Source organism: Lampetra planeri, chromosome 15 (genome assembly GCF_965212315.1).
Source record: "Lampetra planeri chromosome 15, kcLamPlan1.2.h2, whole genome shotgun sequence".
NCBI lineage: Eukaryota > Metazoa > Chordata > Hyperoartia > Petromyzontiformes > Petromyzontidae > Lampetra > Lampetra planeri.
Window position 1 is genome coordinate 8,507,185 of NC_136121.1, and position 16,175 is coordinate 8,523,359.

The 16,175-nt window shown below is 41.9% G+C and overlaps 1 protein-coding gene across 4 annotated transcripts in view; it reads left to right on the forward strand.

Annotated features, from left to right (window-relative positions):
- Positions 1–8,784: 8,784 nt before the first annotated feature.
- PDS5B (PDS5 cohesin associated factor B) overlaps positions 8,785–16,175 on the forward strand; it is a 43,041-nt gene continuing 35,650 nt past the window's right edge. For 2 of the 4 annotated variants that reach the window (XM_078600989.1, XM_078600992.1), the window contains exons 1-5: positions 8,785–9,033; positions 11,904–12,076; positions 12,679–12,882; positions 13,133–13,219; positions 14,019–14,116. In XM_078600989.1, coding sequence (XP_078457115.1) covers positions 11,969–12,076; positions 12,679–12,882; positions 13,133–13,219; positions 14,019–14,116 — 497 coding nt within the window. In that variant the 5' untranslated portion in view covers positions 8,785–9,033; positions 11,904–11,968. Of the gene's footprint in view, positions 9,038–9,891; positions 9,912–11,903; positions 12,077–12,678; positions 12,883–13,132; positions 13,220–14,018; positions 14,117–16,175 lie in introns of those variants that run through there. The other 2 variants (XM_078600990.1, XM_078600991.1) reach the window with 2 other exon arrangements.

Here is a 16,175-nt window from a genome sequence, read left to right on the forward strand (position 1 = left end):
CTCCACTCCAACCCTCCCCTCCACTCTACCCCTCCACCCCTCCACGTTGATTCAACACGTGGCAATACCAACCCCACACCGCCTCCCCATTCACTCACAAGGGGGACATTTCCTGCCACTGCCCCAACGTTTCAGTTTCATTTATTTGGTAGAGACCTGTGAGCCATTCGGCTCTTGAATCGGGTGCAACCGCAAAAAAACAAGAACAGGAAAACATCTTAAAGTTGCTTTGCGCAAACAGAAAAATCCAGGAAAAAACTGTAAAGAAATTTTCCAGAAAAAAGCACCTGACACCAACACACTGTGCAAATATCCCAATGGGATGCAAGTCAACATAACGGGTGGAGCGGTGGTGTAGAAGCAGCGGTTAGAGCGCTCCTGGGCCTTTCCCCTAGGTCGACTCAGCCTAAACAATGAAGTGCCTGGTCGCGGTGTGTAAACATCGCCACCGGGGGAGACAAAGACGGCTGGGCGTGGTTCTGGCCACCCACGTCCTCGTGTGCCGTGCCGACCTTCATAGGTGCTCGCTAATGGCTCTTGCCCCAACAGTCTCTTTAGGCTATACGGGGGATATTTGTCTTTGCTCCCCATTGTAAACACGTGCGGGCAGCCCTTTTGTAAGTCCCACAGATGGACGAGGGAATCCCGGACTCAGGTTTGCTGATGTCTAAAATGTGCCGAAAACTCAAACGTTTCGCTTGTTAAATAAAAGGCCGGTGTGCCTCATTAGTTGTCATTTTGTACAATATTCATTGTCACAGCTGCCCTATTTGTTTTTAATGTGGGGTCTTTGTTACCCAGTACTGTACTCCAGATGAAGAAGCTCCCAGTAGACGGGCCAACGTTGGTTGACGTTCGTCCAACGTTAACCAAGGTAGGGCCAATTTTATTGCTGAGTAATTCTGCATGAGATGGTAAATCGGGATTCCTAAAGAGAACCGACATAACGGGAGAACACTCAATATTCCCAAATATGGTTTAAAACTGGACATACATTAAAGTACACATACTTATGATTTGTTTTATCAGTAACTAAAAACGCATGCATGCAGGATTTATATACAGTACAGTAAATGTCAATTGGCTTTCTCAATGGGTGTTGAAAATATTCACGACTATCAGGGTTGGGATAATAAATTCAGTGGTAATACAAATGACAGTTACAAATACTACTGTACTCAACATATACTGATACGACAAAGCATGATACATTCATGCCAAGATCAAATAATATCAATGCGTAAAAACATGCAATGCTTTCATATATTTATATCAATGGTGCAAGTGCACCTCATAAATTGGAAAATGTATTTTAATATTGACATGAACTATCCTACCATAAAAAAATGAACGGTCATTGAATTTCTTTACCGTATTTAACAAGACTGGGGAGGAGGAGGATTGAACTCGGAAACTTGAGTTGAACTCCAATATTTGGCTAAAACAGTGCCAAATTATATTTGAACAAAATAAACTGCAGTATTAAAAAATCCATAACAAACATAAAGTGGCCAATTGCATTTATTTACAAATTAGGAACAAAACTAACCACAAAATTGAAACTTTTTTTTACAGTATAATAAAAATCAAAACCATAATCAACCATTGTTTACCCACTGCCATCACCGACCCTTGCGAATTTTGGATGCCACAGTCCATCTCACTCTTGCACATGAACGAATCTCATGGCTCCATCTCCAGAGGGAGCGTGCTCTCGGACATGATCTTTCTTTTATTTCCATTCAATCATCAGTCTCGCCCATCTACAGTTATGTAGCATTGTGCACTTTTCATATATATTTTTCTACTTTTGTCAGTGTTTGTGCTTCTGATCCATATTTCAAAGTGGGTAGTATTTGAAAATAAATTAAATACTTCATCAATATGCACTCCCTTTCATAGTTTGTGTATACAAAGAAGCATGAAGCATAGAGATGCATGCTTGGAATTGCACTGAGACAGAGAAGAAAGAATATAGGTCAGAGACCAAACACAAATTAGAGACATCATATTGACTTACAATGAAAGAAAATGGACTAAAAGGAATGATGACAGTCGGATAAGACTGGCGATGGAATGTCAGCCATCCCTTGATGCACCAAATTGAACGCCTTCTTTAGATCGACAGAGTCTACAAGCAGCTTTTGCCAAAACCCCTGATGGTGTTCGGCAATGGACACAAAGTGATAATATTATTTCAACAGTTGACTTTTTGAGTGTGAAGCCAGACCGTGTAAACTATACTTTTCCTCCAACCTGGCTGTAAGTCTCCGACTCCTTTAAATGGTCTGAAGTGTTTCCCCAGAAGCAAGCTCTTTTTTATCCTGGACTATCAGGCAACCACTGACAGTTTGCAAGGGAGTCTCATTTAAAATCTCGTATACGGTAATGAGGGACACCCTATAGATGACGTGCTTCAGTCTCAATAGCATTGTATGCTCATTAAACACAATAACTCTTTCAACTGACGAAACCAGGCTGCAGATTGCGACAGCGACCCCTTTCTACTCCTCACCGACACAGCAACCTCTGCTGATCTCACCACCCCTGGAAGAGGGTTGCATCTTAGAAACAGCGGCTGATCTCTCACCCTACATATCTTAGCGATAGCGAATAGCAAGGGGCATTGCAAATGTTAAGTCATGCAAGGGACATTGTAGTATAAAATGCTATCAAAAATAATCATGGGATGTTTACATTGTGCATTCAAAGTATACATTTAAAAGAACCACTGATAGTGAAGACAATTTAGACATTGCCCAAAACGTCAGTCAACTATTTTTTTCCATTTCAAGGCCTATGACAAAATCACCTGAAATGTGCTCGATTTCATCAGATCTCAGAAGCTTTGCAGACTTGACCCTGAATAGTGCATTAATAGGTGACCACCATGTAGAAACAGACTTTCATCGGGTTGCAGAGCTATGTTGTAGGCATCAGACAGTGGGGCAGAAAAACCCAAAGTTATCCTGTACTGCTATTCTCACACATCTATGCTCCCCGCCTTCACCAACCCCGCACTGACCAGCATGATGAAGTATTGTCCAATAACTCCCCGGACTAGGGATACCCTCATCCAGCAGTGGCTTGCCAAAAAAAATTCTGTACATGAGTACATGTTTACACGTGTACACTTGTACACATGTGCAAAGCAGTGTTAATAATGAGTGTCGTGAGTGTTTTATGAGCTGCGGCAGTGAATGGATTGTGTGCGTAACATTCATCACCACTGTGTGGAAGATCCTTGGGAAAAAAGAAGCCGCAAAGAAATTCTGAAACTTTTAAAAGAGTTCTCAAAAACACAAAAAAATAAACACGTATTAATTGCACGACCCTAAAAAGCATCAATTTACAATTGAAGACGTCCCGTGTAATGGCCTTTCTTCATAACATATACACAGAGAGGCGAGAGAGATTGAGTTAATAAGGGTTGGAAACTGCACTTAACACCATGAATGTTCGAGACTGATGAGAATTAGATTTTTAAAATGTTTTCTGATGACAAGCAATTCAATAGGCACATGAATTCAGTAGTTACCTTATAGTAATAGTAACTACTGAGTTTCAGAGAAAACCCTTCAATAATAAAAAAAAAACATCCCTCCAGACAGCTGACAGTACATGCAGAAAGATTCTGGGCTGAGAACAGAAAAAAACCAGCAGGAAATCAATAACATCCCACAGAAGTTACTTTTAAATAGTTTACATATTCAGGGGACATTCTCATCAGCCCTTCACACTTTGTAGTTTTACCTCTTCGCATTGTGTGGCCTTATCTTGCAACTCTGTTGTTCATCCTGTGCACGATGCATTACTTTCTTAAAAATATATCCATTCTTAGGCTGACGAATCGCATCTGTACAAATTGAAGAACCGACGTTTTTGGATTTGTATGTTGTGTATTGAATGGGTTCACGTCATCTGTGTAGCCACTAGAGATGCTATCAGTCACTGAAATATGTCAGGAATATATTTTAATCACAAATTGAATCATGACCCTAAATTGCAACAATTGATCCTCATGGCGGTACCTCGGGGTACCAAATAATACTAAATGGTCAAGGCAATTAAATATTTTATTTCTGGGACACTATTTTTTCCAGGGGTGGACTTAACGCCGCGACTGGGGTGCCAATCAATCCGAAATCAGGGCGGTTCAAATAGCCTCCACCAGAGGTGGGACAAAGTCATTGTTATGCAAGTCACAAGTAAGTCTCAAGTCTTTGCTCTCGAGTCCCGAGTCAAGTCGAGTCAAAGATGAGGCAAGTCCCAAGTCGAGTCTGAAGTCATCAAAATCATGACTCGAGTCTGACTCGAGTCCAAGTCGCATGACTCGAGTCCACACCTCTGAGGTGGGACAAAGTCATTGTTGTGCAAGTCACAAGTAAGTCTCAAGTCTTTGCTCTCGAGTCCCGAGTCAAGTCGAGTCAAAGATGAGGCAAGTCCCAAGTCGAGTCTGAAGTCATCAAAATCATGACTCGAGTCTGACTCGAGTCCAAGTCGCATGACTCGAGTCCACACCTCTGGGCCCTCCACACTGGGAATGGAAAAAATGGTCAACAATTTTTGAGATTATATCTTTTACAATGGCCAGAATATCATCAAGATCTTGAACCTACTGCGCAATAACTACTACCCATGCAATGCCTCTGTACATTTTTCACGTACCGCCATGTTTCACAAAACCCTTTTCAAACATTTATTGGGACGATAATTATGTTATACCAACCAGGACACACGCTCTAAAGCGTTTACCAGGTTTATAATACCACAACACATCTGCCACTGAATTTGTACCTGCAGTGTGCAGTCGGTCTGATGTGATGAGTCTATGCCACTGTTGGATTGAGCTGAAGAGGGTATGGGAAAGGAACAAAGTAGGGGGGGGGGGGGGAAATGAACCAAACGAAAATAACTAAACAGGTATAAGTCCTGAAATGAAAAAAATGTGGAGCAGTGGAACAGTGGTTAGTACATTGCACTTTGAAATGAGTTACTCAAATAGGATTTCCGGCCACAGCTAGCATCAGTGGTAAGTGATATGGGAACAAGTCCTTACCCCACTACCCCCATCCCTTCACCAACCCGCAGTGCCCAGTGTGAAGTATGGTCAAACAACGCATGATTGACACAGCGTGGCGATGCCTTCATCTAGCACTGAAATGAAAATGCATTGTACGTTATTATATAAAAAAAAAAACAAATTTGGTGTTTAGGTTCACATGAAAAAATAACGTTTATTCCATTATTTTAACATGTAATTTGCTTACCATGTCATTAACAAATTATAGCATTAAAACATGTATCCAGTCCTTCATAATTACAATAATGGTAACTGCTGAAAATGTAATTAAAAGGTTGCATTTTAATTGGCTACTTATTATTTCATTTATATATATATGTAACATCAAAATCCCTAGTAGTTTACACACCTAATAGATTCAACATCATGCATAACGGCTGCATTTTAAAATAGAGCTGCAGTGACATTCAACTTCAGTGCCAAAATGAACCTGATCGGTCAGTTTTTTGGTTGTACTTGCATGTTGATTGGCATTGTATGACGTTTCTCTCCACCTAAATATTCAGTTATAGAAACATTTCTAAATAGAACTGAATTACTGATATAACAAAATATGAGACTTTTAGCGTCTTTGTATACCCCCTAAAATAGATTTGACGTCAGCTTTCGAAGGCGGAAGGGTGTCGACATGATAAAGTAAACAGGCGACAAGAGCAGATTGAAGTGCTCCTCTTGTCAGACCGTTGCTAGCTTGAACTCACGTGAACCCTCGTTTTGTAAATGGATTTATTTAACATCAACCCTTTCGGGGCATGCAACAACAAGTGGTCCAAGTTACAGAGCGATCCGAGTTCCAAAACCTGTATCTTCTCTTTCCGCTATGTAAACACAAACTTTGGTGGTCAAGTTGTGGTCAGAATTTTAAAATTAAACTTTCTCTTTCATTCAATGGAAAATGTGCTAGTAAAAAAATCCATCAATCAATAAGTTATCCCTACCAACTCTGTGACAGTGTATTTGCAGTCATTCCATAAAATAAATGAATGCTGTCTTTCCCTTCGTTTCGTGTATACAGTCGTTAGAAAAACCATGAAAAGTATACAAAATAACAATACCTCTGATTTAAAACCGGAATAGATTTGTTTATATCAGATTATTAAAAAATGATGAAACTCCTTCAAAAATAAATTGGCATATTTGCCCACGTGACAACTTCATTTTATTGGGTGTGTCGAGTGGTGAAGAGTATTGAACTTGGCATTATATCTATACGATCTACCCGAAAAGTAACTAATAACAAATCCCTGAAAAATTCTAAGTTCTCAAAAACACAACCTCTGCAGCAAGGTGTTTAAACATCCAATATTGACGACCCACTCACTCATGCAAGTTTTAGGGGTTTACAAATCACCAGGTGTTTAACAATTCAGGTACAGTATTTTTCTAACAATTATTAAACTCAACGCATTCGTCAATAAATTGCATGTTTGGTAAATTTGCTAAAGGGTGGTGATTAACTTAAACATATTTACTGTGGTAGGTGGTGAGGACTGTTGGGTTACCTTTGCTATACTATGCACTCCTATCTATGTGACTTTACCGAAAGACCAAAGAATATGAATTCCTGCAGTCACGAAAGCTTTAGGTCAAGATTTACTCCTGTCATAGTTTTGTATTGTTTGTTGTTGTAACCTTCTGACCCACCACTACTTGGATATCTGTGAAAACGAGCTTTGGAGCTCATCGGATTCCTCCAGTCTAAAGACATTCTGATTCTGGGTTGTTTGGAGCCTGGATGGTCAGTTGCATTATATTTATTGAGTGCTTAATATACATTGCTTTTAATGGCAAAAGTGAAAATTTACAACGGGTTTTTTTTATGCAATCGGTCCCAGTTCTCCTTTTGAAGGATTTAGTTGCAATTCTCTGAACTGGTACTTTAACGTCTACGTGTTTATGTAGTTTTTGTGTGAAAAGCCCAGCCGTACGGGGTTGCTTTTGCGGAACTATAGTTTGAGTTTATTTCCACAGTACAGTATTCTGACTTTTTCTCTCCAATTTTCCCATCCACACCCCCAAAACACCTGCAACATGGCTTATACCTAGTGGCTCGCAAGATCACAGATCATCTTAAGTCCAGTATTTTTACGCATTAAAAAAAAACTTTGCTTGAATCATAAAATCCTGAGTTTTTTTTTGCGTGTGTGTGGGGCCCCTCCACCACTGGGGAGACAAAGACGGCTGGGCGTGGAGCTGGCCACCAACCCCCCCTCGTGTACCGTGCCGACCTTCATAGGTGCTCGCAAACCGCACTTAACCTACGGGGGGGGAGGGGTGTCTTTGTATTTTTTTGGTGAGGTGTGGCCCTCTTCATCATCATCAACAGTACAGCACCAATCTTGAGAAGAGGTTTTCCCCTTTTTTCAACGGTTTTACTGAACTTGATTCCTCTGTTTGTCCGGGTCAAATCTTGTATTCAAAATTTCGTCCACTTCCCATTATCCAATAAATTCCACATTTTGCACCCGTACTCAGATCCGGTGACAATGTATGCCTATATAAAAAAAGGCATCAATTAATTCGCTACTTTAAAGCAATTTACATTTGGTATGGACGTCTTATTATTTAAAACACTCCGATAATATATGCATTGTCTTTGAAACTGATTGGTCCACACCAGAGACAGCTTTCTTTTGAGCTGTACGCCTTTTGGTATCCTCTGATCTAACACCGTTTGAGACTAGGCTCAAAAGAAAGCTGTCTCTGGTCTGGACCAATCGGTTTCAAAGACAATGCATATATTATCAAAGTATGTTTTTTTGTTTGCATTCTGACCACAAGTACTGTGGTTAATGCAGACATGATTCCTTGTAAAAGGTTTCAGTTTGGTGTTTTAACATCTTAACACCTGTTTTGTTGCCAGAAAAAAGTGGAAAACCTCTTCTCATATTTTGGTACTGGCAAAGGAGGTCCCATGAACCACCAATCTTGGCAAGGTTTAAACCTCTGGAATCTGGCAACCGCAGGAGCGCCGCACTTTTTTTAATCATCACAGTCGCCAAATCCAAAAGCGAAGCAAAAAAGCACCCCCTCCACCCCTCCCCCTCATCCCCCCAGCCCCATATACCCCCTACACCCCCCAGCCCCCCTCCACCCCCCCCAGCCCCCCCAGCCCCCCTCCACCCCCCCCAACCCCGCTCCACCCCCCCCAGCCCCCTCCACCCCCCAGCCCCCCTTCACCCCCCCCAGTACACCCCCCCCCTCCAGCACCCCCAGCCCCCCTCCACCCCCCCCAGCCCCCCTCCACCCCCCCCCAGCCCCCCTCCACCCCCCCCCAGCCCCCCTCCACCCCCCCCAGCCCCCCTCCACCCCCCCCAGCCCCCCCAGCCCCCTTCCACCCCCCCCAGCCCCCTTCCACCCCCCCCAGTACACCCCCCCCTCCAGCTCCCCCTCCACACCCCCCCAGCCCCCCTTCACCCCCCCAGCCCCCCTCCACCCCCTCCACCCCCTCCACCCCCTCCACCCCCTCCACCCCCTCCACCCTCGCGTAAAGGCAACAGCGAGCAGCAAGCGGCAGCAGCCCGAACCACAAACCCCGCTCGCGTTGTAACGACGCTTCCCATTGGCTTAGCGGAGGCCGCGATTGCCCACCCGGGGGAGGGGGCGGCCGTCCAATGGGAGGAGGAGGAGTGAGAAGGCGGGAGTGGAGGTTGGTGGTGGGGGCCCCCCCCCCCACTTCTCATCGAGCTGCGCGCGACGCGGCCCCCTCAGCGTTTGGCGCCATTTGCCCGCGCCCGCCGCTGTGTGGAGTTGTTGTTGCGCCGTGTGGTGGTGTGTGTATGTGCGTGTGGGGGGGCGGTTCGTCGACCGCGAAGCGTTCGTTTGCCAGTCGTCGTCAGTTCAGCGTCGAAATTTGCTTCGGAAACAATTGAAAGCGATAAGCTTCGTTTTGAGAGCGGGTTTTTTTTGAAAAAAAAAACCAAGAATACAAGCGTACGCGTCGGCAATAGGCAAGTACGGTCCACGACCAGTCAGCATCGGCACCCATCAGTAGCATGACCAGCAACGTTCAAATAATTGTCACTCGCATCGATTTGTAAAACAAGCATCGGTAGCAAGGGGGCATCATCAGCACCGTCATTATTAGTAATTGACACTTGTCATTATTGCTATAGCAACCATCGTGTCTCCACCATCATCAATATCGCCAAGAAGTGCCAACTTCATCTCCACCATCAGCAACATCCAATACCACGACCATCATCACCCCAACATCACCTCCAACATCAGCACCACCACCAACCATCAAGAGCAACCACCACTAAAATCACCTCCACTTCCACCTCAAACATATTCACTTTGCAGTTACGGCAACCAACACCATCAACACCACCATCAACATCACCATCAACACCACCATCAATCAACACCATCAACATCACCATCAACACCACCATCAACATCACCATCAACACCACCATCAACATCACCATCAACATCACCATCAACACCACCATCAACATCACCATCAACACCACCATCAACATCACCATCAACACCACCATCAACACCATAAACACCACCATCAACATCACCATCAACACCACCATCAACACCACCATAAACACCACCATCAACATCACCATCAACATCACCATCAACACCACCATAAATCAACACCATCAACATCACCATCAACACCACCATCAACATCACTATCAACACCACCATCAATCAATACCATCACCATCAACACCACCATCCACATCACCATCACCATCAACACCACCATCAACATCAACACCACCATCAACATCACTTGGGCTCGACCCAGCGGGTTGGGGGGGGTTAGGTGAGTGTCCATGGGGAGCTGAAAGCCGCACTTTAAGTGAGTGTTTCTAGTTATTGTTTGTATTAGTGTCGATGTTTATATAACAAGTGTCGTAAGTAGGATACAGTAAGTATTCTTGCAGGGCTTCATTGAAATGGGATGATGTCTTTACTGTTTCTGGAGAAGGGCTCTGGATCGAAACGTCGAGTTATTTTTCTCTACCTCTCACAAACACCTTATTGTGTGTGGTTTTTTTAATGCACGCTATTGTTTTGTACGATATTTACAGTACAAAGCACGGGCAGATTTTTTGGTTAATGTAATGCGTTTATCCTCAACACGTCAACCGCGGCTTCAGGGTTAACATGAACTCATAATTTTAGAATCATTGCTCGTCCAAAAAGTACGATGTTTAATGTTTATATAATAACGTTCCAAACGTTAAATTGTTGTTCGTTTAATGAAATGTAATGTTTTACTTTGTTTCCCGTTTCCGACGTTCACGCTATCCGAGTCCACCCCAGGCCTCTGCGCTCGAAACTCAGACATTTTACATTTTAATTTGCGTTAAAATTCGCAAATTAAACATAGTTGAGGAATAAAAAGTTTTTCTGTCACGTCCCGCGTGTTCATAGTGTAGTTACGTACATTTTGAGAAGTCGGTCGGATTTTGGCGACTACACCCAGCGGGGCCTAGGTGAGACCTCGGTCCTCGGATAGATCTCTCCCGGGGGAAAGTGGCGTGAGACCCGGCCGTGCGTTCGTGGCCTGGATGGGTGGGTCGGTCGGTCCTTCACTATGTATCAGTTTTTGTTTATATTAAATTATTGCACGAAGAGTCTTACTGAAGTAAACCGTTACAGATATGGTAATACGTGCTTATGCACGCCGCTGTGTGGTACAATACAGTGCGGTACAGTGCTGACGTGTAGTTCATTGCAGAGTGTGTGGGTCTGCGGATTTGGGGTTTCGTCTTTTCTCGTTTTGTGCACTTTGCTGAAACATTTTGCTGGGGTATGAGCGGGGCCCGGTTATTGTTGACGCTGTGAAAGTGACTGTTGACTTCATTACTGGGGGTGATGTGCGGAGCAGACGAGTTACTGTTGCAGTTATTCTGTACATCGAGTTATTCAAAGTGTAACAATGCAGACGTCTTCTACTGTATATTGATTGTGATGGTCCAATTAAATTTGAGTACAATTGCATATCTGCATCACTATGAATCGTGGCATTTGTCTTAACAGCTGATGACACCGATCCAGAGTTTGTTTAAACTAATGCTGCTGGAAAATATTGATCTAGAAGGCCCATAGACGATGTGCCGAGATGTTTATTAAAAGTGAAGATGTTAAACATAACGTGTATTATGTACAGTTATCAGATGTACGTCTACATGGCTTGTGGCTTTAATCGCGCTCTCGACCTGTAGAAGTACAATTAATAGCATTTGTTGTAAGTGTGCTTGGTTTTGCACGTGGGTGAAAATATTATGTCACTGCATAGTTTCCCTTCAATGTGAACTAACCTGATGTTTTGGAAGCACCAATCCTGTGCGTTGGGACAGCCAACAGTTGTTTGTGACTCATTCTGGATGAATTCATGGATTAATACAATGCTTTCATCGCACAGAGCCCACATTTGAACCAACATCATCACTATATTTTCTATATTTTGGAGAGTATAGAAAATATAGTGGTTAAAAACAATTATGTGGAAATGACCATACATCATTGTGCAATCCCACAGACTTCCAACGTGAATGATTTTAATGTTAACGGTACTGTGCTGACTCGAGATTGATTACCTACCCGATTTTATTTCCATGATTTATTTAGGTTTGCATAGAAAAATATGAGCATTTATTGTGGAAAGTAAAAGTATTAGCACATTTTAAACGTAGCACCCACTGTTTTTAAGCCTGTTCATTTGTTTATGATGGTTTTTATTGGTTCTTAATAAGCAGACTATGATTATCAGGTTACAGAACTAGGACATGAAATGCATCCAACGGATGAAATGGTAACTCTTTGCCTGAATGTTTCACCGCAGATTCATCTACCCTGGGATAGTTATCGAGTTCCCAAAGAGCATTGGTGGTGTTGTTAAAAGTCACCATGGCCCAGGCCAAGGGACCTTCCAACGATAGGAAGATTGTTTATCCACCAGGCGTCAAGGAAATCACCGATAAGATTTCAAAAGAGGAGATTGTCAGGAGGCTAAAGGTACAGCGTGAACAGCACTATTTACATGTTAATTTTTTTGTTGTGTTTTTGTTGTTACTTTCATGAACACTTGTGGTTTGAAACTATGAATGTTTTTTTTATTTTTGACAATTTTAATCCAAATGATTTGGATCAGTAAAGAGTAATGGGGATTGAAAATATATTATACGAAATATGAGTTTTTATTTGCACTATATTTATATTTTTAAAGGACATAACCAACCATATGTTGAGTCATGCTCCATGATACATTTTCCTTGGAGATTTCAAGATCTGTGGCAATTTTGGTTTGATATTTTCTTTGCTTTAACTTTAGAGTTGAAAAAATAATCGTCATCATGAGACTAAAGATGCCATTGAAATAATACACTTATCTGGTTAATGATTAACAATTTATACCACCAATAATTTTAAAGGCATCAAAATATTTTATTGCACGAACATAATCGGTAAATGTTTAGTTGAAGTCATATTAAAGCTGATGTGTCAGCACTTAACCAAATTCATTGTAATCTTGTGTGGCATTGATAGGTGTGAATGGGTTTCAGTATAGTACTTAGTTGGTTTGGCTGTTGACTGGCCTTTCTCTGGTTGAAATACAGATGGTTGTGAAAACGTTCATGGACATGGACCAGGACTCTGAGGAGGAGAAAGAGCAGTACATGCCCCTGGCCTTGCATCTGGCTTCTGACTTTTTTCTCAAACACTCAGACAAAGATGTGAGACTGCTTGTGGCTTGTTGTCTCGCTGATATTTTCCGAGTCTATGCACCAGAGGCCCCGTATACTTCTCCAGACAAGATTAAGGTAAGGATGATTGTTGCATTCAACAGATAATTGCCTACTGCATCCTCACACTTTATGCAGTCAGCTGTTGAGTGCTGTTTGTTTGATCGTTATATGTCTGACTTGTGTACACTGAAATGGGTGATACTCAGACAAAATACCATTTTTGTAAGTTTATTTGGTCATTATAATGGTGTGTGTATAATATTACGAAAACACGTTTTCTGTTTGTCACTTATTGATTACAATATATTAATTTTTTACATTTCAGGACATATTCATGTTTATCACGCGTCAGTTGAAGGGGCTGGAAGATACTAAAAGTGCTCAATTCAACAGATATTTCTATTTGTTGGAGGTAAGAGTGGTTTTTACACAATATACAACTTCTACTGATTTTCAAGGACTGCAAACTAAGTGTCTGTTATGAACACATTTAATAATCAAACAGAACATCACAAGGATTGAATAACATGACATGCCACTGCCCAGCCACTGGCTGCCTGACCTGCAAGTCCAGCATAGCTTGAACAAGTCTCTTCCACTCGCATCATTCTGCCATTGGGCCTTTTGCATGTTACGCCACATTTTGCATGCCCTGTATGTATATGGAAAGAGTATTGCTGTAAAATTGTTGGTCACTGACAATTGACATGTCTATATTTTTTTGCTTGACGCGTACAAAACCTTAACTCGTACAAAACCTTAACTCTTTTTACACAGACTAATATTTTTACCTATTATCAACTTTGAACCCATTGTGTTTTAAGTCAATGAATGTTGACATTTAGCCTAAAATTTAGGGTGCAAAAATTATGCATAATTATTTAGTGATCTGGTTCTTACAACGTTATCAGGTCACATGGTATTGTAAACGTGGGGTTTTCATTGATACAGTAATATGACAAATACACCCCAAAAATTTCAAACTGTTTAAGTCATGAGGACAACATTTTGTGTATGAGCATGTTTTATCACTCTAATTACATGAAGTTATTTTATGCTATGTAGTTTTTAGAAGAAATTTAACTTCAAAATAACTTTTATAAAACACCAGAGTCCAACAATATGAAAATCCGGTGTTAGAAACCCCATTTAAATATCTGCTCGTTCATTTAAAATGTTTTAAACTTTAGTTTGGTATGATCTTTCTACAGAACCTGGCATGGGTCAAGTCATACAATATCTGTTTTGAACTTGAAGAAAGCAATGACATCTTCACACAGCTCTACAGGACCCTTTTCTCTGTCATAAAGTAAGTGTCGGGTTATGTAAAAACTACATTTTTTAAAAATGTGATCATTAAAAATAATGTTTGTGTTCATCATATGACAAGCCACACTTTGCATGAGAGGGTTACACTGGTTGTGCATTCTTGCAAAATGGATTGCTTAAATTAATTTGTAAATCGTGTCATGAATGCGCTGAAAATCTAAAGTTTTTGCACGCAATATCACGTCACCATGGCCACTTGTGTCCTCACTACTTCGGTCATTAAGCCTTGAACATAAATTGATGGGCACACCATTCACTGGCATGTGAATGCTGCTCCTTGTAATTCAATATTCAGGGCTGATGGGTGCCCACTCAATTGAGAGTGACTTAGAACCCTAGATTGGCGTGCTTCCCCCCCCGCCCATGTGTGTGACCCGTGAATGCTCTTAAAGATTCACCGAGATAGGAGTTGCAAAATGTAGTGAGCTTGAGACGATAAGGTAAGAGCTGTCGACAAGAGAGAAATATTATTGAGAACTAGTTTATATACCCGGCGTTGCCGGGGCCAAAAAAATATTTCAAAACCACTCTTAAAAATCTAACAGCAGTGCGTACTGACTGTGGTGGTACCTGCTATGAGTACAGCAGTGCATGCTGAACTGTGGTGGTACCTGCTATCACTACAGTAGTACATGCTGACTATAGCACAAAGTACTCACCTGACAGTGGCGTGGTGAGGCCTAGTTCTGTGCAGAGCCTCCGGCCTTGCCTACATTGTCCAGCCGGCTGAGGTGGCACCTTGGCAGGCTGGGGCTGGGTTGCTACCCTTGATCCCCCCCCCCCCCTAGCCACGATCTCCCCGGCTGCTCTGCAGTAATATCTACGGCCTATACGACTGTATAGTAGTAACTCCACGCATCGGGGTGGGGGGGGACATGACACAGTGAAGAATTTACCTGAGCGTTTAGTGTTTTTTTATAGAATTTTTAACGCGAAATGAAATGTCCCCCTCACTCCCACCAAAGGCGTGCGACTTGGCATGGGCCGTCCCCCCCACCAAAGGCGCGTGAGTTGGTATGGTCGTGCTCGCTTCATAAATATAAAGGAAGCGCACAAAAATCGCACTAAATCGCTAATTAAACTAATTAAAAGTTGACGGATGTGAAAAAGGAATAGCGTTTGCTCACGGCGGGGCTTACGGCGTGGTACCTGGCTATTTTTATTTTACGTAAACCCCACAATTGGAGAGCCAAATCCTTAGCAAGCGCGCGAACACACAGACCCACAAACCCCACCACAAACCCACAATTTTTTTTTTACTTTTATAAATATAGATAGAAGATAAATAGAAATGAACGAGATATTGATAAGACACCAGGTGACCAGGTCCGCGTTAGAGGTCGCATGTACAGACGCGATGCCACGATGCCACGTGGTGATGGTGGCATAACAACTGTACATGTGACATAATCATATGGCCTGCCAGCACTCGGGAAGTTTATTTTACGTGGCCCGCTGGGAAATATAGACGAAGAAGCCTGCCGTGTTGCATGTGCTGTGTTAAGATTATAAACAATGCGTCTTATTTTGTATATTTTAATTAATTTAAAACAAGTTTGTTGGAAACCTGTTTATTTTTATCTACCATGGGTAGCATATTTTGCATGTTAGGTTGATCTATTTTTGTATTCCCAACACATCTAGATATATTTTTACATCATGTGTCATAACGAAATTCCACTTTGAGACCTCCTAGGTTTTCTGAATTTGAATTATTTAATAACCAAACATCAAAACTCAAGCAGGCCTTCATTTTTATTTGTATTCCTTGATTATGTTTGTAAGAATTTTTGTGTTGTAACTGGTATACATTTCACATAGCCACATGTTTTCATGGTCACACATACGTAACATTTTATAGGCTGTACGTGTTTTAGCTGCTCTGAGTGTTATGGCTGAAACTGAACATTGTTTGATCTGACAAGTAATTGTTAATTTGCCAAGTTCAGCATTATTTCATAGTTCATCTTCCATCGCTGAAATATTTTTCTGCATTCAAGTTATTTTGTTATTTAGCACTCAGATTCATGAGTAGAAGT